At 53.2% G+C, this 23,309-nt stretch overlaps 9 protein-coding genes across 9 annotated transcripts; 4 read left to right on the top strand and 5 right to left on the bottom strand.

Annotated features, from left to right (window-relative positions):
- Window positions 1-1,283: 1,283 nt before the first annotated feature.
- Window positions 1,284-1,886, bottom strand: BDV59DRAFT_171458 (uncharacterized protein). Its single transcript, XM_073688576.1, has one exon. It carries the CDS (start codon window positions 1,879-1,881, stop codon window positions 1,357-1,359), a length of 525 nt encoding a protein of 174 aa, XP_073551540.1. The 5' UTR covers window positions 1,882-1,886; the 3' UTR covers window positions 1,284-1,356.
- Window positions 1,887-1,979: 93 nt separating this feature from the next.
- BDV59DRAFT_171457 (DUF846 domain-containing protein) lies at window positions 1,980-3,288 on the bottom strand. Its single transcript, XM_073688575.1, has 3 exons — window positions 3,008-3,288; window positions 2,605-2,888; window positions 1,980-2,540 (listed from the first exon to the last, which is right to left on the bottom strand). Exons 1-3 carry the CDS (start codon window positions 3,148-3,150, stop codon window positions 2,392-2,394), a joined length of 576 nt encoding a protein of 191 aa, XP_073551539.1. The 5' UTR covers window positions 3,151-3,288; the 3' UTR covers window positions 1,980-2,391.
- A 363-nt stretch (window positions 3,289-3,651) lies between these two features.
- BDV59DRAFT_199126 (HpcH/HpaI aldolase/citrate lyase family protein) lies at window positions 3,652-4,757 on the top strand (the record flags this gene model as incomplete). Its single annotated transcript, XM_073693298.1, has 3 exons — window positions 3,652-3,691; window positions 3,764-3,984; window positions 4,047-4,757. The coding sequence occupies 3 exons, from the start codon at window positions 3,652-3,654 to the stop codon at window positions 4,755-4,757; spliced, it is 972 nt and encodes a 323-aa protein (XP_073551538.1).
- Window positions 4,758-5,042: 285 nt separating this feature from the next.
- On the bottom strand, window positions 5,043-7,357 carry BDV59DRAFT_191229 (CCCH zinc finger and SMR domain protein; the record flags this gene model as incomplete). Its single annotated transcript, XM_073691867.1, has 3 exons — window positions 5,043-5,610; window positions 5,664-6,368; window positions 6,426-7,357. 3 exons carry the CDS (start codon window positions 7,355-7,357, stop codon window positions 5,043-5,045), a joined length of 2,205 nt encoding a protein of 734 aa, XP_073551537.1.
- A 1,528-nt stretch (window positions 7,358-8,885) lies between these two features.
- On the top strand, window positions 8,886-10,135 carry BDV59DRAFT_113342 (uncharacterized protein). The gene is made up of 5 exons (XM_073686652.1): window positions 8,886-8,932; window positions 8,984-9,396; window positions 9,561-9,595; window positions 9,662-9,800; window positions 9,848-10,135. The coding sequence occupies exons 2-5, from the start codon at window positions 9,093-9,095 to the stop codon at window positions 9,898-9,900; spliced, it is 531 nt and encodes a 176-aa protein (XP_073551536.1). The 5' UTR covers window positions 8,886-8,932; window positions 8,984-9,092; the 3' UTR covers window positions 9,901-10,135.
- A 230-nt stretch (window positions 10,136-10,365) lies between these two features.
- On the top strand, window positions 10,366-12,255 carry BDV59DRAFT_171449 (TVP38/TMEM64 family protein). The gene is made up of 3 exons (XM_073688574.1): window positions 10,366-11,235; window positions 11,290-11,709; window positions 11,763-12,255. The coding sequence occupies exons 1-3, from the start codon at window positions 10,769-10,771 to the stop codon at window positions 12,136-12,138; spliced, it is 1,263 nt and encodes a 420-aa protein (XP_073551535.1). The 5' UTR covers window positions 10,366-10,768; the 3' UTR covers window positions 12,139-12,255.
- Window positions 12,256-12,883: 628 nt separating this feature from the next.
- On the top strand, window positions 12,884-16,494 carry aof2 (putative lysine-specific histone demethylase Aof2; the record flags this gene model as incomplete). The annotated part of the gene is made up of 4 exons (XM_073691866.1): window positions 12,884-13,021; window positions 13,286-15,593; window positions 15,630-16,110; window positions 16,458-16,494. 4 exons carry the CDS (start codon window positions 12,884-12,886, stop codon window positions 16,492-16,494), a joined length of 2,964 nt encoding a protein of 987 aa, XP_073551534.1.
- trr1 (thioredoxin-disulfide reductase TRR1) lies at window positions 16,418-17,962 on the bottom strand. The gene is made up of 3 exons (XM_073686651.1): window positions 17,816-17,962; window positions 16,813-17,712; window positions 16,418-16,744 (listed from the first exon to the last, which is right to left on the bottom strand). Exons 1-3 carry the CDS (start codon window positions 17,835-17,837, stop codon window positions 16,611-16,613), a joined length of 1,056 nt encoding a protein of 351 aa, XP_073551533.1. The 5' UTR covers window positions 17,838-17,962; the 3' UTR covers window positions 16,418-16,610.
- Window positions 17,963-18,215: 253 nt separating this feature from the next.
- On the bottom strand, window positions 18,216-22,875 carry BDV59DRAFT_171444 (uncharacterized protein). The gene is made up of 7 exons (XM_073688573.1): window positions 22,576-22,875; window positions 21,131-22,511; window positions 19,803-21,067; window positions 19,621-19,746; window positions 19,362-19,564; window positions 19,013-19,308; window positions 18,216-18,945 (listed from the first exon to the last, which is right to left on the bottom strand). The coding sequence occupies exons 2-7, from the start codon at window positions 22,437-22,439 to the stop codon at window positions 18,290-18,292; spliced, it is 3,855 nt and encodes a 1,284-aa protein (XP_073551532.1). The 5' UTR covers window positions 22,440-22,511; window positions 22,576-22,875; the 3' UTR covers window positions 18,216-18,289.
- Between the last annotated feature and the right edge of the window lie 434 nt (window positions 22,876-23,309).

The raw sequence follows: 23,309 nt of genomic DNA, 5'->3' as shown, positions 1-23,309 counted from the left end.
CTGTTGATCCTCGCATCCGTTCTGCTTGACATCCTTTCCTCCATCATTACTAGGCCCAATAAACGATCGCGTGAGACCTCCAAGACTTGAATCAATCAGGGATTGTATGGCAATAATCTTAATAACACGATGCAGGCCAGAAACAATACCCAGTGGCGCAATTCCATCAATCAGAAAAATCAGGATACCGCCTGATTATGAGGCCTAACGAGCTTGGTATTTATTGCCAGCATGAATTTGAGTCTAGTAAGGTGTGTGTTCCAGCGTCAAGGAATAACTGCTGATGGTTTGGACTCCAGTGAGCATTTGGTTTCAATAAGCCTGTATTGGGACCTATTGAGACCTTTCAATTGGCTACATAGCAGGAACTCGCTGTAGTAGTGGGAAGTGCTTTAGCGCTACCGAAGAAGCAATCGCTCCCTGAGTGGGAGGTTCCAAAGGTGATAATGATGATGGGGTGATATCGCAATTGATATACACAAATTGGTCTTCTTTTCCCTCCAAGTTCTTGGGTGTTAGGAGTAGTAGGAAAAAGTAATGCCGTAGAGCATTACAGTTCTCTCGAAAAGAATATCCTTAAATGAATTTGGGAACAAGGATGGTATCTGGGTTATTGTCTTAAGCGGGCTCCTGAACAGATCGAATGCCTTTATGAAACTATCGATAATTTCCGATCATGATTTTTCCTAACCCGCGCGTGGCTTTTAAAGCTCTTCATTTCCCTTATATATCGAACACCGGGTGGTCGAAACTATGGGAAACCCATTAGATTTCATTAGGGAAACCGAAGACCCTTACGCTGGTTTCTGGGAATTGTCTTCACGTTGTTGGCGACTGAGGTAAGACTTCTTTTGACATTATTTAAAAGGAGTGGAGGTTAAGGTGTGGATGGGATTATTAGGGGCAAATCGTCGTGAGTCGGACGTTCCTCTAAAAAGGAGAGAAGTTCGCTTTGGAAAAAGGAAACTTGCCTTGCCAACCGCTCACTGTACCAATAGCATTCGCCAGCCGTGTACAACTAGTGTTTGAGCTGTATCAATTTCCCGACGTCGAATCGGTCCTTTGACGCCTTGGAATTACTCCAACGCATTACATAACCCCATTGGTGTGCCATGACTCGAATCCCCTGGTCTTTAAACTCGGTAGTATAGTGTGCGTGCCAGAAAACACAAGCTTGGATGCCACTCAGATTCGGGATATGGGGAAGAACATCAGTTCTAAAGGTGCAGCTCTAGGGGTTATTTCTATGGTACGGACTGGAGGTGCTCTTCAGAGATGGAGTATGGTGCGTCACGACTAGTACGGACCGCTTTTTGTCCCGTATCCTGTCGCTTCTTTGTATTGAACCCAACTCGCTCAGAAGCCAGGAAAGGTCAGCCTTATGAGAGGCATTATGATCATAACGGTCCAAACGTGGATCTTCTTGTAATTTTGTATTTTCGACCGCATAATGTCTTTTGCTTCCTCCGGAACTTTGGACCAGAGTGTGCAGCCAAGGATAGTACCCCGAGATTCTGGGATATCGTAGCGTCCCCGTTGCGGGAGAATAAGGTGCCGGTTTAAGCAGGGTTCCTGCTTGAATTGCAGAGCCTTTTGCAAGCCTGCTGCAAAGGTGTCATTGTAGAACTCATGGTTGCCCAGGACCAGAAAGAAAAGCTCGAAGCGACCCGTCTGTGTTTGCAAGAAACCGCAGTAGTTATTGTAGTCTACCAAGCGCCCAACATCACTGGCGAGAATGAGACATTTGGCGCGTACGGGTACCTTAAATGATACGTAATGTTGGTTGATCTCGAGATGGAGATCAGAGAGAACCTGGAACGAAATGAGAACCTGGAACGAAATGGATGGCCCAGAAAAAAGTGAGCGTAACTTCTCTAGCATACCTGACGCTCAAATCACTGAAAAAGGGGATTGTCAAACGGCGGAGAGGTTTGTTTACAGATTACCCTTAGATACTCCAATGTAATCACGTGATATATCGACCCTTAAAACCGTTATAAGTCACGTGAGTCTGTGTTAACACCGCGTGCCTACTCGAAAAGAAACCAGCCTGATGGCCGCTCTGGGCAGGACCTCCAATACTGGCAGAAACAGGTCTGCTGTTCGCTGGCGTGATGTCGTCATTACGGGGAACTTGTGTCATTGATCTGATCAAAATACCAACGCTGCTTCAGCAACTCGTAGCGGCTCTAACATGACATGGGATATCTTATCCTTCGCAGTTCACATTGTAAAGCCAGTCAGACAAAGTCCACAAGGATACTCCATAAGACAGCGAGGATGCACGCAGCCTATACAAGTACATAGCATCCCACATTCAGAGGGCGAAAGACGTATCAAAATAGAAATGGAGAATAGAAAGAACCATACAAATAACCGCAGGGAGTGACCTCACTTGAAGAGTCTGCCCAGCAGACCCCCAGCAATGTTACTCACGATACCACCCGACAGAGCCCGGTTCGCAAAGGTGGATGCTTGACTGAAGCGATCACACCGTGAGAAAGCGACGGTGTTGGTGATGGACAGGATAAGGGCAATGACTGGAAGGATGGCCGTTAGGATGGGTCTTGTGCAGGGTTCTACCAAAAGAAAAGGACCACTCACCAACGAGACTCAACCAGATCACACTCAGCCGAATGAGGGCCAGAATTGCAAGTCCCACCCAAAGCGCAGGAACCACATAGAGACTTAGCCAGAAGAACCGCTTGTCGGTTGCGGTGATAGTGCGCGTGTTTGGATCGGAAGACTCGAAGACCCAGTGCGAATCGCCGGTGGTGGTGTTTACTTCATTCCACCAGCGGAGGCCAACCAATCGACGGCCGGCGATGTTCTTCAGGTAGTAGAAGTCGGCGGCGAGGAGAAGCAGGGTGATGATGAAGACGAGAATACTAATGGGTTGTGTTGCATGTTAGATACTAGGCACGGGTGGAACAGTATCCCAAGAAGGAAGCTCCTCGCTCGATATATAGGAGGCAGAATGTTTATGGAGACATAGGAGGCAACGTACAACTTCTTGATGAAGAGAATACCAAAGAGGTACATCAACAGCGCACCGATACGAATGCCCAGGAAGCACAGCAAGGTGATGGGATGGGCGCTGAGACGCCAGTTGAGATCGCCTTGCTGCGGTTGGAGGGGCTGGTTCTCCATGGTGATCAACAGAATGAATATTCAGTCGAGGGAGGAATGGTAGAGGTATCAATCAACAAATACGGCGGAGGTGAGAGCGGGATGCGGTGCGGGCGATGAAGCTGCGTGTCTCCATGCCGGGCGGTAGCCCCTGGCAGAATGGGCCGGCTGTTTCTATGTCGGTTCCTGTTTGCGGTCGATCCCCGCCAGCAATTCCATGGTATATTGACTGCAATGACCCTCAATTCCTGCTATCTGCAGACGCAAAGAAGCGGGAAATATTGCCAGGATGTGCGCCATCCAATGGTGGGTGGGTCGGCCCGGTGTTCCCTCCAGATCCTGAACGCAGGGCCGGAGAAGCCTTTATGCAGCAGACCGAGGATGACATCCATAAAACCCGCCAGCTTCCCTCGCTCTCACTCCGTCTTCGCTCCTCCGCCAGCGGCCTGCAAAGTTACACTCTAGCCCAACACGGGAGTTTCCCCTGGTATATATCGTCAGACCCTCAGTACAATCTTTACAATGGCATCCAGGAACACCCTGCGCCGCGCCCTCCTGTACAGTACGTCAAACCGCGGTCTTCCCCGCATTTCCCCCATCTATACAACGTCCGCTCTCTAACCACCAACCTCAGTTCCGGGCTCGTCGCAGCGCTTCATCGACAAATCCCGCACTCTAACCGCCGACTGTGTCGCCTATGACCTGGAGGACAGCGTGACTCCGCACAAGAAAGCGGAAGCCCGCTCGCTGGTGCGGAGAGCGATGGACCAGCCCGCGCCATCCGGCATCCTCGAGCGCGCGGTTCGCATCAACTCCGTCGACAGCGGTCTGGCGCTCGCAGACTTAACAGAAGTCGTACGTCCTTCCCCCGTTCCCAGCACGCAATGCACAGCGCTTGCACTAACCGCAGAACACAGCTCCAATCGCCCAATCTGTCCACGATCGTGATCCCCAAAGTCAACTCCGCATCGGACCTCTCCTTCGTCACGGACGTCATCACCCACACCCTCTCGCAACTCCCTCAGTCGGAAGCCACCGCATCCCGCCCACCCATCTCGCTCCTGGCGCTCGTCGAGTCCGCCAAATCCCTGACCAACCTGAACCAGATCTGCGCCGCGTCGCCCCTGCTCCAGGGCCTTGTCTTCGCCGCCGAGGATTTCGCCCTCGACCTGAGTCTCACGCGCACGCCCTCTCTGACCGAGTTCCTTTTCGCCCGCTCCGCTATCGCTACCGCCGCTCGTGCCGCCAACCTCCCCTCCACCATCGACTTGGTCTGCACGACGTACAAGTCCGACAAGGGCGACGGATCCCCACCAGCGGTGCTGCAGCAAGAGTGCCGCGATGGTAAGAACTTGGGCTTCAACGGCAAGCAGTGTATCCACCCGTCCCAGGTTTCGACTGTTCAGCAGATCTACGGGCCCGAGCTCGAGGAGGTTCAATGGGCTGTGCGGGTAACCATCGCCGATGGGAAGGCCGCTCAAGCGGGTCGCGGCGCTTGGACTCTCGACGGGAAGATGATCGATATCCCTGTCGCTGAGAAGGCTCGCGCTATTGTGAAAAAGGCCGATGCCTGCGGTTTCAATGTGCAAGAACTCCGTGAGAAATGGCAGCATCAGGAGCCAGAATAAACAGAAGGCTTGATGTGATAATAGATAAAGAAAGCATGTACGTTCTAGGATGCTGATTATATATACTCCATAACTAGTGCGTGTATGGTCGAAGTATATCAACATAAGTGACAAGCAACTAAATCACGAAAGAGAAAAGGGGTAAGAAAAGATCACAAACTTCTATACGCGAATTCCACCGGAGATGCTACGCTCAACGAAGGGGGAAGAATTCGTAAGAAGTGTAAAGTGGACTGCAATATGACCGGCCTAGATGGAGGGGATTCTTGAAGTAACAAGTTGATATCATTCAGGTTTCGTCTGCAAGTCTTCGCGTTTTAACAGCTGGATTTTACCGGCTGGTAAAGAGGAATGGTTTCCGCCGCTAACCGCGTCACCGTCTGGGTTTTCTTCCAAAGATTTGGCAAGGGTCTTGTCATAGCTGGTAGGGTCAATGCCTAAGATACCGCCAACGTAGCCACCACGTTCGCCGGGCACGCTAAACTCCCGGAACAAGTACTTCCATTCGTTCAGCCATGCCTTCACGGCTTTGCCTATCTTGTCTTTACCATTCTTCGAATGATGACCGGTACCAGTAATGGCATAGACGACGCGTCGTCCCTCGCGAGCATGCTTGAGGAGGATCTTCTCTAAATATTCGATGGCTTCTTCGGGGTGCAGCCCATGCAGATCGACGTATAGTTCTTCGGCCGAATCGTCGAGCCCAACGTTGAGAAGGTGCTTATTACGTTCTTCGTAGAGCTGACGCGCTGCTTCCCGATGGCATTTACGCATGGCGTCATTCTCTGCCTGCCCCCGTAGAGATAGCGCCTTTGCAGCTCGAGCATCGTTCCGATTCCAGGCTTGCGCAGCGCTGGAATCCGTAGTCAGCCTCGTGTTAGTACGGACATACAGGGAGGCGCATACCTCTGAAGAAACTTGTTTCTCACGGTGCCATGACGGATGGCTTCTGTGCGATATTTAATGTATTGTTGGTTGGCTCGCAGCCCGGTTTCAAGCCAAGGAATGTTCTGAGGAGGGGGGATGGACTGGGCAGCAGCACTGTGTTCGCGCCCTTTGGCGCTATCCTTATTGTTTTTCGAAGCATTTCTCCCCTTCCCGGGAGCAGGGGAAGGGGACATGCGCACCACATCAGCTAAAGAAGCGGGAATGGTTTCTCTATTCTGGTTGGCTTCTCGTCGCTTCCCGTGCTGTTTCTTATTCCTTGCACCGACCGCAGCAAGAGTCGGGAATGCATCTGGGTCATCCACTGACGGCGCTGTGGGATTCAGTTCGCGGTGCTGGTGTCTGCTGTTCGGCCGCGAATGAGGGCGCGACACACTGTTCATACTGCCATTCCTTTTCCCAGGCACAAATTGTAGGCCTTGGGGGACGCCTTTGCTCCCTGCAAATGCCGATAGATGGGTAGGGTACTTAGACCCGTATTGGTTCGTCCATTGGTCTGGGGAAGACTGTAAGGGGGGAAATGATTCAGATGAATTGTCTACTTGAAATGAGGGACCTGTGCCAGCTTGACTGGGATCTCCCATGGAGAGATTAGCTACCAGAGCCGAGGGATCATGAGAGAAAGGACATCCGTCTCCGGCAAGACAATTGCCCATCACCCAGTATCTGCAAGAACACAGAATCAGTCTGGTTGTTCCTTGGCGCACTTCCACATCAACTTACTTGCATAAATGGTTAGTTAGGTCATGACTAAACCGACAATCGGCGCGGAGGCATTGGCCAGTAGACAGCCAGTATTTACAGACGACGGGACTGCGGTGCTGACTCGGGGGAGCAGCCGCCTTCGTTTGCTCCATGGCTACCGACTTCCCAACAACCACGCGCCCGTCATCCGCCTGATGCGAGCTTGCATCCATGTCGGTCCCTTGAGAGAGGGATGCGATGGTAGCGCCTAGATCATAGCTATTAGCCTCAAGGGCGGCTTCGATCTCCTCATTTGACCGTTTATCGCCTAAGACTGTGCGCAAGATATCATGCGGGCTCATGTCCGGGACGAATTCCGGCGCCGTTGCACTCAAGCCGCCAGCTATGCTGAAGCTTCCAACAGAGGAAGTAGTGCTCCTCGCATCGTCTGCGACCAGCCAGTCCACATTGCTATCGCTGCCGAAGTCACCATAAAAGTCCGACACCTGGCTCTGATCGGAGAATTCGTACGCGTTGAGATTGGGGGAGTGAGGGATCGGCTGGGCCAAGGCAAGCCTTGGGGAAGGGCGTGGTGAGGTGAACGGAGATACTGTTGAGGATAGTGGGGGTCGCGAAAGGCCCCCACGCGAGCTGGGGAACCAGGAGGTACTGCCGGGACTGGTCCCCAGATTTGAATGAGGTGATAAGGGCGTGGAAGCGCGGGGCATCTGCCACGGGGCCGGAGACGAGCGACGGATTACGGTATGACGAGGCGGCGGCGGAGAGGCGTCTGGTAGGGAGCGATTTCGATGACGCCAAAGGATGTCGAGGACGGCATTTTCCAGGGACGGGCCCGACAGGGAGGATTTCTCGCGCAGGAAATCCTCTACCTTTTCCGCCTGCTCTTCTTCATCCAGATCTTTCCCCTGAAGGATTTGGAGACATTCCTCAAGGAGATCCTCCGCGATCATGTTGCAGGTCGGGTTCAACCAGAGGGGAGGATAGGCGGTGATCAGTCGAGTGGGGAAATCAAAACACACCGTATAGGGAGCGAGAGAGGGGTCAAAGGGCGGCGAGACCGTGGAAGGAGACAGACAACAAAGGCGCAAAGGAGAAGGAATTCAAAGCTTAGAGATCATGATCCCATCCGATGAATCGAAATGATTGAGGGAGCAAAGGAGGGGAGTGGTTGGGACGCGAAAGGAGACAGATTGCGGGCTAGTGACGATCACATCGCATCTGCCGGTGGAACGATTGATAAGGGGGTGATGGGAGAGAGGGAATGGCAGTGATCGGAGGAATCCAGCCTGGGGAGGATCCCACGATATGAGAAGAGAAACGATGAAAGATTGGGGGGAGGGGAGATGATGGGGAGAGGGAGAGGGAAAGTAAGGAGAAGGAGAAGATGCGACGAGCTGAGATGAGACGGTGATTGTGCCCGCCCTACAATCAACCCCGGCGGTGCCTGAGGTTCTTTCCCAGCTCCACCACCACCTTGAGTACCTTACTTGCCATTTCCAGGTATTGAGACTTTTTTTTTTACCTTGTGTCCCCTTTACCTCTACAGCCTACACAAGGAGTTGGACTTCCCGACATCGATTTTCCCCGGGTGGGGAGAGTTAAACAGGATCCGTGGTCGTCGATCTGCCGGCCCGGTAGCCATCCACTCACACTTTGTATACAGGGTTCTTTATAAGCTGACATGCAACCTAGGAGAATTAGGAATGATAAACTTTACCAGAGTCGGCCTTGGATTAATTGTCGCCTCAAATCCGAAGGAACAGAGGATTTGCTGATATTCCCATGACTGTAGCTGACCAAGCCACTTACGGGTCGATTCTCAGGACGCCGAATTGACCAGTAACGACGACAACATCTGCGATCACTCTGAAGGGTGTCATCATTTATTAACCATGTCTATATGACTCTATCAGGGGGAGGAGTATGTGCAGGATTAGAATATAAATACTCCTTCTGGGGCCACACGGAGCAGTTGAACTTCGCCCACTTCCCAATATCCCCTCCCCCATCGCAGTCTCGTGTGGTACATACCTACGAGACCTCAATCCGAAAAGAAATCTTCATCCACAATCCATAATGGCGCTCCCTCACACATTCAAACATGCAGCGTTCAAGGAAGCTGGGGGTCATTTAGTTATCGAACAGACCGTTTTGGCCCTTCCTGGCCCTGGGGAGATTCTAGTCAAAGTCGAGGCCTGCGGCGTGTGCTATTCAGACGTATACGCACAGAAGAACGCTATGGGTGGTGGATTTTATGAGATATCGCTCTAATTATACGTCAGCCAGTGTCTCTTGCTAACTATCCTCCACAGCCCGTTGGTCCCGGACACGAGATCATCGGTCGAGTAGCTGCCATTGGGAACGCAGTATCAGGTTGGCAGGTGGACACGATGGTATCATTCTCTCGCGGGCCACGTTATACCGCGTTACTAATAACATGGCAGGGACCTGTAATGCATGCCGTAAAGGCTGGAACCAGATGTGTGAGAATCGGGTGATCAATGGCATCACAAAAGGTGGCGGATGTAAGCTATCAAAAGGTCACAGTTGACCCTCCCCACAACTAATGAAAATAGACGCCGAATACTGTATTCTCCGTGCTGAAGCCGCCGTGCGTGCCCCGACCATGTTGACGCTGCCAAATACGCCCCCATTCTCTGCGCAGGAGTTACGGTCTTCAACTCCATGCGACAAATGAAAATTCCTGTCGGTGAAACCGTGGCTATCCAGGGCATGGGCGGTCTCGGACATTTGGCCATCCAGTACGCCAATCAGTTCGGGTACCGCGTAGTTGCGATCTCCTGTGGAGCCGCAAAAGAGAAGTTTGCCCGCGATCTCGGGGCCCATCACTATATCGACCCCAAGGAAAAGGATGCCGGCGAAGCGTTGCAGAAGTTGGGAGGCGCAGCGCTGATCGTAACTACTGCGAGCGATATAACACCGTTGATGAAGGGGTTAGCGGTCGTGGGAAAGTTGCTGGTTTTGTCAAGTGAGTTGTATAAACATACCCTTCTATTTCTACCAATAGGCCAAAAACCCCCGGAAAGCCCCGATTAGTGGCTTAGGGAAATGGTCAGACCTTTTATTCCCCAAGTTGTCTCCGACTCTCAGTATGGTTATGCTAATGCGATACTGAATTCTTGGTGCGTAAAGTCCCTGGAGAATTACCGGTGGATATTGGCCTTATGGTAAGCTCCTCCCAAAGCTTCTTCGGAACGGGAACCCCAGGAGGGTGCTAAGAAATAACGTGGTAGCTTCGGTACGGACTTTCTGTTCATTCATGGCCTTCTGGTCATGCTATCGATTCGGAAGAGGCGATTGCTTTCACTGAGTTACGGGGCATTAATTGTATGGTGGAGACATTCCGACTCGAAAGAGCCAACGAAGCATCTGGTAAGACTTAGAATTCATGATAGATTCCTCTGTTCTAACTTATATAGATGCAATGCTGAAAGGAGATGTGCGGTTCAGGGCTGTCATTACTATGGAATAAGCGCTGCCGTGACACGTAACACACAGTGCGCGAGGATAAATCCGTGACATCTTCATATTTGGTAGCTTTCTAACAGCGAACGGACTTGAATGATTGTTCCATTTTTGCCACAAGTACGTGCTGGACGCTAGTCGGCGTGTGCATTGGCTTTGGTCTGGTATTGGCTGTTGCGGTCTCGGGATTCTGCATACTGTATCAGTAGGGGCTGGAGCAGGCAGCATGTTTATTATTGAAGACAGAAGGAAAAATACTAAGGTAAATGAGATGTTCTCTGTTTAGAGAGGACCTTCACTGTATCATAAAGGAGAAGGACTACTACATGAGCTGTTCAATTGTAGTGTGGTTGAGAGACTCCGCAGGGATGCCTTACATAATCCAATATATTCTGCCTCAGGCACCATGATCGACCAGGCAAACCGCATAAACGTCACAGCCCCCCGACTCCAGGTCAATTCTTCATCCGCACCCTTCTCGACAGTAAGATGCCCACAATGCCCTTCATTTAGCTGACCGTTGCTGTCGCCTACCCCTTGCATTTGAGTATTTCTGTCTTCTCTTGCTATCCGGATCCAAACGAACCATAGCATCACGGAACCCGGACGCTGTTGTTTCCCTGCCGAACCCCAAATCCGCCCATGCTCCTTCTGTGGTGAGGGCATCAACGCGCCCTCTTGGCTTCATCTTCCACCCGATTCAACTTCAATTCATTTGAAACTTACGGGTCGACTGGAGGGTTCCAATCTCTGTCATTTTAATCGCTGGAGGTCATTTCCCCGAACAGACCTCTCACTCCACTCTATCCGCCGATCTCTGCCCCAGAACCGTGTTACAATCCCTCGGCTTAATATAACAGCGCTACTTCTTCACGATGCCGGCCGACTATACATCAACCGCTCGGGCCCTTTCGCTTTCAACGTCACCTCTTCAATCATCCCCCATTTCTGAGGATGATAGCCTTCCGTGGACCCGTCTGACATCTGGCCGACGGGATTCCCTCAGCCGCTCCGCCCGAGGATCCAACTCGCTCCGACGCCAAGTGGTTAGTCGCATGAATGATGCATCCCAGCGCATTATCAGTACATGGCGGAAAATGAACTTTTGGCAAAGAGTCGGAGCGGTGTTGGCTGCAATCTTGGCCAATGTGCTGGGCATTGGATTCCTTGTCTTTACAGGCAAGGTATTCATCTGGTTGAAGCCTGTGGCCGAGAAATGGGAACACAACCCATTGGTGTATTTCGTTCTTTGGTTGTGCGTGTTTTTTGTTTCTTTCCCTCCGTTGGTCGGCTGGTCAACTTTTGGGACCGTCTCTGGCTATATCTTTGGAGTATGGAAAGGGTACGCTCCACCTCCAACCATTTTGGGATGTCGCCTTCCTAACAGCCTTTCTAGGTGGTTCCTTTATGCCTCCGCCACTGTCCTTGGGTCGACTTGCTCCTTCATTGTCTCGCGAACGATCCTATCCAAGTTCGTCCATCGCCTCATGGAACGTGACAAGAGATTTGCGGCCCTCGCCTTAACGCTGAAGTATGACGGACTCAAGCTCCTCTGTATGATCCGGCTGTGCCCTCTGCCGTACTCCGTGTGCAACGGGGCAGTTTCCACCTTCCCAACAGTCAGTCCGTTGATGTATGGACTTGCGACGGCGATCATATCTCCGAAGCTCTTGGTACCGGCCTTCATCGGCAACCGGCTTCGCGTACTTTCTGAAAAAGGCGGAGAGATGAGTGCAGGATCAAAAGCTGTGAACATCTGCAGCATTATTATCTCGATTGCCATCGGGATTTTCACTGGTTGGTATATTTATAGACGGTAGGGATCCCATGCCCAGTGTTTAGATGGCATCTAACTGACTATACTCCCAGAACCTTGGCCCGGGCCAAGGAATTAGAAGCACAGGAACGGGAAGGAATCCGACAGTCCTTAGAAGCTGATCACGTTGCCCATCGTCCCCATCATGCATTTTCCGAGGACCCGGAAGCGAACATCGCCGCTACCACCTTGGCTCGCGACGAAGAGGAGCGTCTTGGATTCCACGACTTCGATGATGATAATGTGGATCTCGTGCTGGATGATGAGAGTGGGCGTGAGAACTCGCCTAAGCGATTGGATGGCCAGTATCCGGGACAGTATCGAGACGAGTTTACCGATAATGACTCCGATGTGTTCAAGGACGGCGATGGGACTGATGGCGAGACATATAGTTTACACACCCATGTACGAAAGAGCTCGAGACCGTAGAGACGAGTATATGTTGTATTTTGTTTATGATAGAATTTGGGATTATGAATGATGTGATATTGATGATGCGATACTGGTAGAACTCTTTTGGCTGTAAAGTGCTATAGGTATAGGTAGTGATTAGTAGAGTCCTGAGGCGGACTGAGAAATACGCGGGACCCCCACAGTCCTTCCCGTGCCGAACTTCATAGTAGGGATTCTCTGCAATACTTGCATATCCCTGGTGTGACCGGCTCCCTCTCTCCAACGCCATTCGACTCTTGTTAATTCTAGGGAATTGATTTCACTGTGGTCGTTGAGGCTGGATTTCAGTGTTCTTGCACCTGCGTACGTCGCAGAGAAAGTGTGGTAGTCCCAGTCCCATAGTGCAGGCTGTCACTTGAATACGTGCATTGAGCACATGTACAGCATACATCCTGGGTAAGTAATTGCCTGCATGGCCAAAGTACCTGCAAATTATCCAGAAACACATTCGCATTGTTCTGCACCATCCACTGACTCCTGTGGTGAAGGATTCATACATAACCCAGTCCACGCTAGCCCTCGCCTCACTGCACGCAACGGCGACTTTCTTGGTGGACCCACCATCGATGGCTATGTCGGGATCTGATATTCATACAAAACTTGCGGAATGGATTCGGTGCAGAACAATCGATAGATTAAATGTGGTCTCTGTGTCTGGTCTTCGTCGATCTTTTCAGTGATACCCAGTGTGCGGCATATGCAAGTACCGCGGAACTCAGCCATGGAAGCTGCTGCTGCCATCGGAACGCAGGGCCAAGAAGACCATCCCTATGAGATGGACCCTTTTAAGCCAGACGTTCAGACTAATACAGGTGCCGATAGCGACGCTAAGTTTTCCTCATCTGACCAGGCTTTGACTGTGAATTCTCAACAGCAACCGAATTGCATGACGGCCGACGACTTGTCTTTTCGGCCGCTACAGTCGTCGGAGGAGCCCAATGCCATTCATTCTCTCCCTCAGACTCCTCACTCGAGCGTTCAGGAATTAAGACAGGCCCCAAATAGACCAGACACTGTTCCAAAGAGCGCAAATAATGTCCTTCATGGTGTAAACGGGGATGCTGTCCTTGCGACACCGCATGCTTCAGCAACATCGACTTCGTTCGAGTGGACATCCGGGCAGAAGAAGTCCACGTCACCACCACGTTTACAGACAATTTCTTCTTCTACGACCGATTCTAGAGCGGTCAATGGTGCATTAGACTTGACGAAATATCGCCCCAGGTCCTCGATCCCCGCAAAGCTCCCCACAGGCGTCTATGCCCAACAGTGTGTTGCTGCTGCATACGCCTGTAGGCTTAACCCTTATGCCCTTCACAGAGGGGAACAGGAGGCTCTGCAAGATCATCTCTGTCATCTCCACGTCACAGTGTACTTGAACATACGGAATGGGATTCTCCGACTCTGGACTCGCAATCCGATGGTGAGTGTGACCAAGGAGGAGGCTATGGGGTGCGCAAAGGACTACCGATGGATGAACCTGGCCTACTTCGCGTACGAGTGGCTTGTACGCAATGGCTACATCAATTTTGGCTGTCTCGAGATCCCCCCGGCCGTGGTGATACCCAGAAAGGGCCGCCGAAAGGAGGGCCCAATAATCCTGGTTATCGGTGCTGGAATGGCCGGGTTAGGTTGTGCGCGCCAGCTGGAAGGTCTATTCCATCAGTATCGCGATTCCAGCACCTCCCCTCGTGTCATAATTCTTGAAGGCCGGCGCCGAATCGGAGGCCGCATATATTCGCACCCCTTACGGAGTCTTCAATCGTCCGATTTGGCCCCCGGGTTTGTTCCCAAGGCCGAGATGGGTGCCCAGATTATCGTGGGGTTCGATCATGGGAATCCAATGGACCAGATCGTTCGGGGTCAATTGGCGCTCCGATATCACCTTCTGCGGGACATTTCGACGATTTACGATATCGACGGTTCGCCTGTGGATGAAATGCGGGATGCTCTGGATGAGCGGCTTTATAATGACGTTTTAGATCGTTCGGGGTTCTACCGACACAAACCAGTGGTTGTACCAACTGCGGAGGGAGATCGGGAACTGATTGATTCTGGCCGTGATACCTCAGCAAGTGATGGACTCACCATTCGACAATACGAGGAAGCACGGGCTGCAGGCACGATTGGGAGACTACTCCCCGCTAAGCGTGGTCGTCGGGGCGTCGGACATAAAACCGCAGATATCAATACTACCAGCGCTCCGTTAGCAGACCTCGACTCTACAGAAGAGCATCCTGCTGCGTTGGCTTGTCAGATGATGGGCTGGAGGCTGAATCAAGGCATTTCACCCAACGAAACCCTGCAGCTCGATCCTGTCGCCAAGTTGTCGAATCAGACATTGGGCGCTGTGATGGATGAGGGAGTACGGCAATACCGACGAATGCTCCCTCTCACTCCAAAAGACATGCGGCTGCTCAATTGGCATTTCGCGAACTTGGAATACGCCAACGCGACTAATGTCGATCAGCTGAGCCTTTCTGGTTGGGATCAGGACATGGGGAATGAATTCGAAGGCGAACATTCCCAGGTCATTGGCGGGTACCAGCAGGTTCCATACGGCCTGTGGTCGCTCCCGACGAAGCTCGACGTGCGAACAAACAAGATCGTGTCTAAGATATCATATGACCCCACGGGGCTGGGTAAGCCAAAGACGGTAGTCCACTGCGAGGACGGCGACTCTTTCATCGCCGATAAAGTAGTCTTCACCGGCTCACTCGGGGTCCTCAAACACGGGTCCATTGAATTCTCACCTCCTCTTCCGGACTGGAAACGGGGTGCCATCAACCGGCTCGGCTTCGGTGTCATGAACAAAGTGATCCTGGTATTCGAGCAACCCTTTTGGGACACTGAGCGTGACATGTTCGGACTCCTTCGCGAACCCGACAACCGCGACAGCATGGCCCAAGAGGATTATTCCGCCAACCGGGGGCGTTTCTACCTTTTTTGGAACTGCATGAAGACTACCGGTCTCCCCGTGCTAATCGCTCTTATGGCTGGCGACGCAGCGCACCAGGCAGAGCGCACCCCCGACGCCGATATCATCGCTGAAGTCACCAGCCAGCTCCGCAACGTTTTCAAAAACTCCACGGTCCCTGACCCGCTCGAAACCATAATCACCCGCTGGCGTTCTGACCGCTTCACCCACGGCAGTTACTCTTATGTCGCGGCGGAGGCCCTCCCCGGCGACTACGACCTGATGGCCCAGTCGATCGGCAACCTCCACTTCGCTGGCGAAGCCACCTGCGGCACGCACCCGGCCACTGTGCACGGTGCATACCTCTCCGGGCTGCGCGCCGCTTCCGAGGTGATCGGATCCCTCCTGGGTCCGATCGAGCTCCCCAACCCTCTCGTCCCGGAAAAGGCTCCCAAACCAGACACCAGCAGCACGCCCACCACCGCCACACCGTCATCCACAGCGGGTCAGAAACGTAAGGACCCCTTGTCATCTGCGGACGATCCCGAAGCCGTCCGTCGCGGAGCATATGAAGAGGCAATGTGGGCCGCCGTACACGCCGAAGTAGGGGTCGCGCCGCCGCGGCCAACACGGAGCGGTCTGAACCCATTCCTACACTACCAAAAGGACTACTGGAGCAAGTGTCGCGCGCAGTGTGATGACGCTCGCCGCGCCGCAACCGGGGACCCCAATGCTCGGGCAGCACGCGACGAGATCCGCCATGCGCTCGGCTTGATGTGGCGTCAGGCCCCCGAAGAGGAGAAACGCCCGTATCGGGAAAAGGCAGGAGACAACCGCGCGGCGAACTTTGCGGCGATGAGACGATGGCAACAGGAGACGATTGATTGGGAGGAGAGGTCGTGGAAGGCTCAGACGCACTGGCGTGACCTTCATCCCTACGCCACGTGGGTTATGCCTGGGACGGAGGAGCCGGCGAAACGGATTGCGACAGATCATGATAATGCCGGCGTTGGGGACGTTGTGCCTTCTGCGTCTGAGCATTCTGGGGAGACGATCGAGTCGCAGCAGATGGACTATGAGACTTGGAAGCACTGCATCCGGCGCCTCATGGCTGGTGAACAACTCCCGATGCAAACTCAGAGTTAATCGGCTTGTACTCCTCCTCCCTGTTCGAACCATGTACTTGTTACTCGTTCTGTATTAGATGCTGTCACTTCCGTCCAGAGACTCCTCGAAGATTACTCTATTTCTATTTCTATTGGCAAATGAAACCTTAGCCAGCACCCGTGTATATCATCCGAGAAAGAGAAAAAAAGGGAAAGAAATTCCATCAAATATGAACAAGTGATAAGGGAAATCGCTGAAGTCTAATAAGCAGAACAAATCCGTACAACATAAGACGTGATAGCCCATAACCAACCAAGCGGATCCTGGTCCTGTCTCTAGCGGATCTAGAGCGACGCGGGCGCTGTAACTGCGTCATGCATCTCGGGGAATATGATTTCAACCAAGGTGTCGTAGGTGGGTGTCTTTACAGGAGAGGGTTGGACTTGTACTCGGTGGCAGTGTTGGACTTTTCGGTCTCGGTGACCGGAGCAGGCTCCTCAGGAGACTCGTGCTCAGCGATGAACTTCTCAGCATCCAACGCGGCCATGCAGCCGGAGCCTGGAATATATTAGTACACAGAATCGATTATCGACATTGAAGTACATGTACGACGGAGGGCAACTTACCAGCACTGGTGATAGCCTGGCGATAGCGCTTGTCCTGGACATCACCACAGGCGAACACACCCTCCAAGCTGGTGTAGCTGGTGCCGGGCTTGGTGAGGATGTATCCGTCCTCGTCAAGGTCGACGCTGCCCTTGACGAGAGCGGTGGCGGGGTCGTGGCCGACAGCGTAGAAGAGACCGTTGGCATCGACGGTCTCCTCCTCGCCGGTGACGGTGTTCTTGACGCGCAGGTGGGTCATCAGACCCATGGGCTTCTGCTCACCCAGGACCTCGACGGCGACGGTGTTGAAGCGCACATTGACCTTGGGGTGGGACAGGAGACGGTTGGCCATGGCCTTGCTGGCCCGCAGCTTGTCGCGGCGGACAAGCACGGTGACGGTGCTGCCGTACTTGGCAAGGAACATGGCCTCCTCGGCGGCGGAGTCACCACCGCCGATGACGTAGAGGGGCTTGTTACGGAAGATGGGCACGGCGCCGTCGCACACGGCGCAGGCGCTGATGCCGTTCTGCCAGTAGGTCTCCTCGCCGGGGAGGTTGAGACGGCGGGCGTTGGCGCCGGTAGCGATGATGACGGCGTCGGCCGTGCGGGCGGGCTCGTTGTCCGGGCCATCGTTCCACTCCGTCCACAGCTTGAAGGGTCTCTGGGAGAGATCAACGCGGGAGATGGTCTCGGTGATGACCTCGGTGCCGAAACGGATGGACTGCTTGCGCATCTGCTCCATCAATTCCCCACCGCCAATGCCGTCGGGAAACCCGGGGAAGTTCTCGATGTCGGTGGTGGTGGTGAGCTGACCGCCAGCGGCGGTGCCGTTGGCCAGCATACCCTCATAGAGAACGGGCTTGAGTTCCGCACGCGAGAGATAGATGGCGGCGGTGTGAGCGGCGGGGCCGGAGCCGATGACTGAGATTGCGGGTTAGCATTCTTCCCGGACCTGGTTCCCGAAGGGCCCCAATTGGGGTGTAGGGAGGGGGGATGAGGTTTGTCCGAGCGGGGGATTACTCACTGACTACTTTGCTGTGAACCATTCTGGAGGTGGAAAGCGTGGAACTGACGCGCAGGGGCGCCGAGGAGAGATTGGCCGGAAAGGAGGAGGCCGAAGGAGGGGGGTTCTGATGGAGGGTAGAGGACGCGGCGGCGGCGGCGGCAGTGGTCAATCCAAAAGAGGATCGGAAAGGAAACCGACGGAAGATGGAGGAAAACACTTTGGCGGTTTTGTGCACGGAGAGAGAGGAGAGAGAGAGAGGAAGAAGCGAGCGAAGGTGAAGGTGGGGGATTTTATTCAGCGATGCGGATGGCGGCGAAGAGAAAAGAAGAGAGGTTACGTAAGGCGGCCTGACTAAGGCCGCTGTCCAGACCGGTCACGTGGGGTCGGCCTGACAAATGCAGTTGCGGAGGCCGAGAACGTCCGATGATTAATTACCCGTTATCTGATCCGAAGGATTCTCATCATCCTTGGATTAATCAGATCGACTGCTATCTAGACCCGTTCATCCTCCTCGCTCATCCCCTCCTCGTCCTCCACTTCCGTATCCTCGACCTCCTCTCCCCGTGCCGACCGCTGCTCCTTGGGCCCACTGCCCACCCCCAACCATTTCCTCCATCCCTTGGCTACTGGGTTGGCCGGAGGGTCATAGTCGGTCCCTTCATACCGTAGCATCGGCACGAGGAGCTTGTACGGCGTTGTGATGCCCGCAGGATCTTTGGGATTGAGTTCGAGGTTGAGCGTAATGGCTAATCCACCCTCCAAGTCCACGAAATCACCCACTCCGTCATCGCCCCGCTTGCGGGTCTTCTTCGCTGCCTTTTGGCTGAGATTCGTCGGTCGGCGGTGGAATGGTCCGGGTCGGGGCTCAGCCGATGATGACGGTCGTGGGAAGTAACTATCCCCGGATTCGTCAGGTGGGAATGGCCCGTCCATACTCATTCGCCGCTGAGGGTCTGCAGCATCTCCAAGATTGAACTCCTTCGTAGGTGGTGCTCCTCGCAGGGAGAGCCGACGGAGGAGGCCTCCACCTCCGCTTTGTGGACGGTCTCCCCGTGTCAAGGACAACGTCCGCTGTAGCCGTCCGGGACGAGGCTCATCCACAGGAGTCGGCGGGGACTCGGACTCAGGCGTTCCTGGTGGTGTAGATCCTATATCAAGTCAGTAACGAAAACAAGCACAAGGTTGTAGAGTTAATGGGGGACTAATCCCGCTTACCAGGTCGGTACTCGCGGATAGAGCACCAGTTCCGGCGTGGGAGTAGCCGTTTGTTATTCCGGGGCTTATTGTTGACATCGTGCGTAAAAATTGGAATCATGTCTTCATCGGTGTTTGTGTCCACATGGTGCACCCTGTTACGCCGGTTCAAGGTGTCGGAGATCATTTCGGTTTCTGGCATGTCGGCAATGGCCGAAGAGATAACATTCGGCATGTAGCGGTAATCCTTATCCTTCGGTATGTTCAACTTCGGATTCGAGTAAAACTCGCCAATTGCAGCGAGGTGAACATCGCCACTAATCTTGTTAGACAGGGTTGCTATAGTAGAGAATTATGATGCAGCTCTTACCTTAAAATGGTGACCCGCACCGACTTATCGGCCGCAAGATCTTGAAGATCTTCGATGAGATAGGTTCGTTCCGCCTTGTGATGTTTGGCCGTCCAGTGATCGTCGTAAATCTCGACCTTGCCGCCACTCTTATTAACAAGGCCGCCGAACAATCCAGCCTTGCCTAGTGACTTCCGGCTGTTTAAGATATTCTTGACCATTGCCTGTCGGAAAGTCAGTAAAATAAGCGGGCACACAGTGGCAGGCTACAAAAACATACCAGTCGAGGGTAGGCAATGGGAAGGCTCAACAACACAATCAGGTGTTTGGTTTCCCCTCGGACAATCTCACGGTGACAGCGATCCCAGATCAGATCGCAAGTTTGTTCACTAAGAACTTCGTCACTCTGTATATAGGTTAGCATAACCGGCCGGGACACAATTCACAGGGATGACAGCTTACCATCCGTTCGGTGCGGCAGTCTAATCCGAGTAGAACCACACCGTCACCCAAGGACATGAACAGACTCCGGCTCCGCTGATTGATGTACGGACCTGGCTGAGCACCGAGCAACCAAGTCGGCTCCTCAATTTCAGTCTCCTCTGGCACACTGTGGTGTTGGAAGAGAAGATAATATTTGAACGCAAGACCACCCAACCCCGATATAACAGGGGTCCCCATGAACTCATCCGGATATGAACCAAATCCCTCGATGATCTCATGGTCATTCCACATATTAACCATTGGAATTTGTGAGTTGGCCAGGGAGAACAAGCCCTGCGAGAACCATGCCGAGTAGTGCTCCAAGAACCCCGTTTCCAGTTCAGCCTTGAACTCTATGCTGAACGGAGCGTCGTACCTCTCATGGAGGTTTTTGATACGGATCCAATCCTGGAAATGCTGGGATTCAGCTGTGACTCTATCATTGAAGATTTGATCACCCCCTCCCAGCATGACGTGGAAGGGCCGAGTCTGATGCTCATTAAGTATGTCGCGCCACAGAGGGTCTGGTCCACAAAACTTGTTGGTGTCAATCCCTTGACTGAAGCCATTGCATGTGTGGAACATGATATTCATCGACTGTCCTCGGGCAGGTACCCAGAATCCTAGAGCTGGACCCTGGTTTATGCGATATGCCACCCGCTGCTGAGTCGGTCCAAGTTCCACCTCGATATTGAACCGCCAGAAGGTGACATCCCTCCCGGGATCCGCATACAGACGAGCTCCGGTGATTTCCTTGTAGACCCCCATTGCCTCTCCATCCATGGAGTGGACCCTATTAGCGGGGATCGGTTGCTTGACACCCTCATTGCTGTAGTCCACGATACTAGGGGACATCTCGTAGATGCCGTCGTCATTTTCAACGAATGAAAGGTCAAGCTCTTCTTCGGTGTGCTCAACCGGCTTGACGTAGAGCGGCCTGCCATCTCGGCCTAACTTCATCAGTCCTGCGGTTGGGTCAACGTATTCTGGCGCAAGCTGGGCGTCCTCGCCACTGAGCTCGGCTGGAGGGGGAGGAAGGAGATCCATAGGTTGGGAGAACAATCTCAAGCTAGGCGACGGCTCGTAAGTTGAATGGGAGTCTTTCGTTACGATCAGCACACTGCCTCTCCATGTCTCTTTGTCAAATGGACCATTCGGGCCATCGATCCGCACGCGTTTCATTCCCGCGTACCGGAGCAAGGGTCCGCACTTCATGAAGATCTGGGGTTGGAACCGCTTGCTTGCTAGAGATAAATTACCGTCAGTTAACTGTTTGCGTAGCTATGCCGCAATTCGGGGCTGCTTACCTGATGATTTATGGCCGGGAGGCTTTTGATAGGTTTTTGGAAGTGCTCTGCTTCGGCGTCGATTGTTGCTTGACCCGCCTTCCCACCATGCCTTGCCCCTGTCCACGTCGATGGACTGGAAGTCAAAGTCCGAGGCGCCTAGTCTGGCCACCGGGGCTGTCCTCCACTCTGATAGAGGAGGTGGCGTGGGTGGTGGAACATTGAAGGAGACTTTAGGCTTGGTAGACTGCATATCGCTCGGAGGCTCCATGGGTACGTTTTGCTGATAAATGTCTCGGTCCACGTTGTCGCCAACCATATCCCCAGGCTGAGAGACAGCAGCAGGTCTGGTGTGCTCTAGTCGCCCACCGTCCTGTGATATTGGCCTGTTTTGGGCAGGGGCCAGCCTAACTTGTCCAGACTGTGCCATGGCATAAGTCCCTCTCGGTTGCGCCGTTTGGGAAACCGGCATGTTTTTCACTGCAATATTCTCTGATGGGATACTGTGGTTCATCGGGGCAGCACCAGGAACATTACCTGTGCGGTGACTCGTTGATACTGATCGCCTTGGCACATTGCCTGTCTTCATAGATGCCATGTTTGTGCGGTTATCACTCGAGGGACCGAGAGCCCCGTACTGTACGGAGGTCGCTCGACTGTGAGACTTCGCAGGGTCTGCGTGCGCACTGGGTTTCCGCGGACCCTTACTCGTCGGCGCATCCGCTACCAGAGCAGACGACTGGGGAAGCACAGTAGGGCGTTCCGGGAGAGCTCGCGGTGATGGGTGATCGTTGTTTGCTTCACGTTTCTCACGGGCCATGCGCTCTTTGAGCTTCATTTCAGCTTCTAGGACCCGCGCTCGTTTCTCTTCTTTACTGATCCCATTCAGGGTGACTTCAAGTTTCTGTAGTGGCGACCGATCTGAAGCCCAGTCGCGGCGTTGGTCCGAGGAAGAGCGCACAGTGTTGGACCGTGAAGGTAGACTATTTACAGGGGAGGATAATTTCGGAGCTTCTGCTAGGCTGACGGGATCAGGAGCGGCAAATCCGTCATGGGGAGTTGGTGGCTCCGGGGATAGAGGCTTATCCATCCCGTATATTTCTGCATCTGGAGGGAGATCTTTTGCCCGTGCGGCGAACGAACGTGGGGTATCTATGGAAGTCGTGGGCTGTGGATGTCGGTAGGAGACTGAACGGGTGCGGGCGGGGATGTGCCCGCCGTCGTTCATCGCATGCGACTGGCGCCGTTTGTGCGACGAGATGCCATTCGCAGGAGGTTGTGAGGGAGTGGGGTTTCCACTGGTATGGTTGCGAACGCTGGTAGTCGCCATGGTTGATGATTGAGAGGGTATCTTATGTGCGAGTATGTACAGAGTCGAGATGGGCGAGGGGTCGTTTAGATACTGGGTGATGGTCAGTATTGTTGGCGTAGTTGGACTCTATACAGGGAAAAGAGATAACACTGACTCGTATACTTCGTAACTTCGTTGATGGCGGCTGGATTAAGGGGTGTTGACAGTATCTAGATCGCCCTGATATCGCCAAAAGCCAATTTCCGAGTGGGGACGATGCGGAGTATACAGATGACGACGACCGCGGGGGCCACTGTCAACACGATGGGATGGTGTGACAAGATCAAACCGTTGGAATGCCAGGGAAGAGGGAGGTGAAAGATAGAATGATGTCAAGAGGAAGAGGGAAAAAAGAGCAGAACGAGGCAGAGCGGTTATATCGGGAGGAGAGTCGTGGTCAGGCTAAGATTAAGCCGGTGGCTGGCAGCCCAGCCCTCTCAGCTGTGCTGCAGCCCGGTCGGGACGCGGTGGGTTTGTTGATTCTAATTTCTCATCTTCAGGCTCCGACGAAATTTTCGAGAACACGAATCCCCATTCGAAAGTGACCTCATTGCGGTAGGGGAGGTTGTACTATTGTATACTGGGTCCGTCCAATGCATGGGATCGCCACGCAGGCCACGACAAAAGGGCCTGTCCAACTCATTCACGGACAGGATGACAATGCCATCTTGGCCGTCATATCCCAGGCGAAATAGAGTATGGAAATCCTGCGAAATGATGTCTTGGGTGGTCTGTCCTCCTTGCAGAACTGTCCACATATCCTCATTTCATCGTCGCATAGCGACCTCAAATCACTTCATCGCATGTTGGCTGAGTGCGGGTGTTCTAAGAATAAATAATCCATCCGAT

Source organism: Aspergillus ambiguus (assembly GCF_047715705.1).
Source record: "Aspergillus ambiguus strain CBS 117.58 unplaced genomic scaffold BDV59scaffold_4, whole genome shotgun sequence".
NCBI classification, from domain to species: Eukaryota; Fungi; Ascomycota; class Eurotiomycetes; order Eurotiales; family Aspergillaceae; genus Aspergillus; species Aspergillus ambiguus.
The sequence above is the reverse complement of the archived record's forward strand: the minus strand, read 5'-3'. Positions and strand labels throughout refer to the sequence as shown.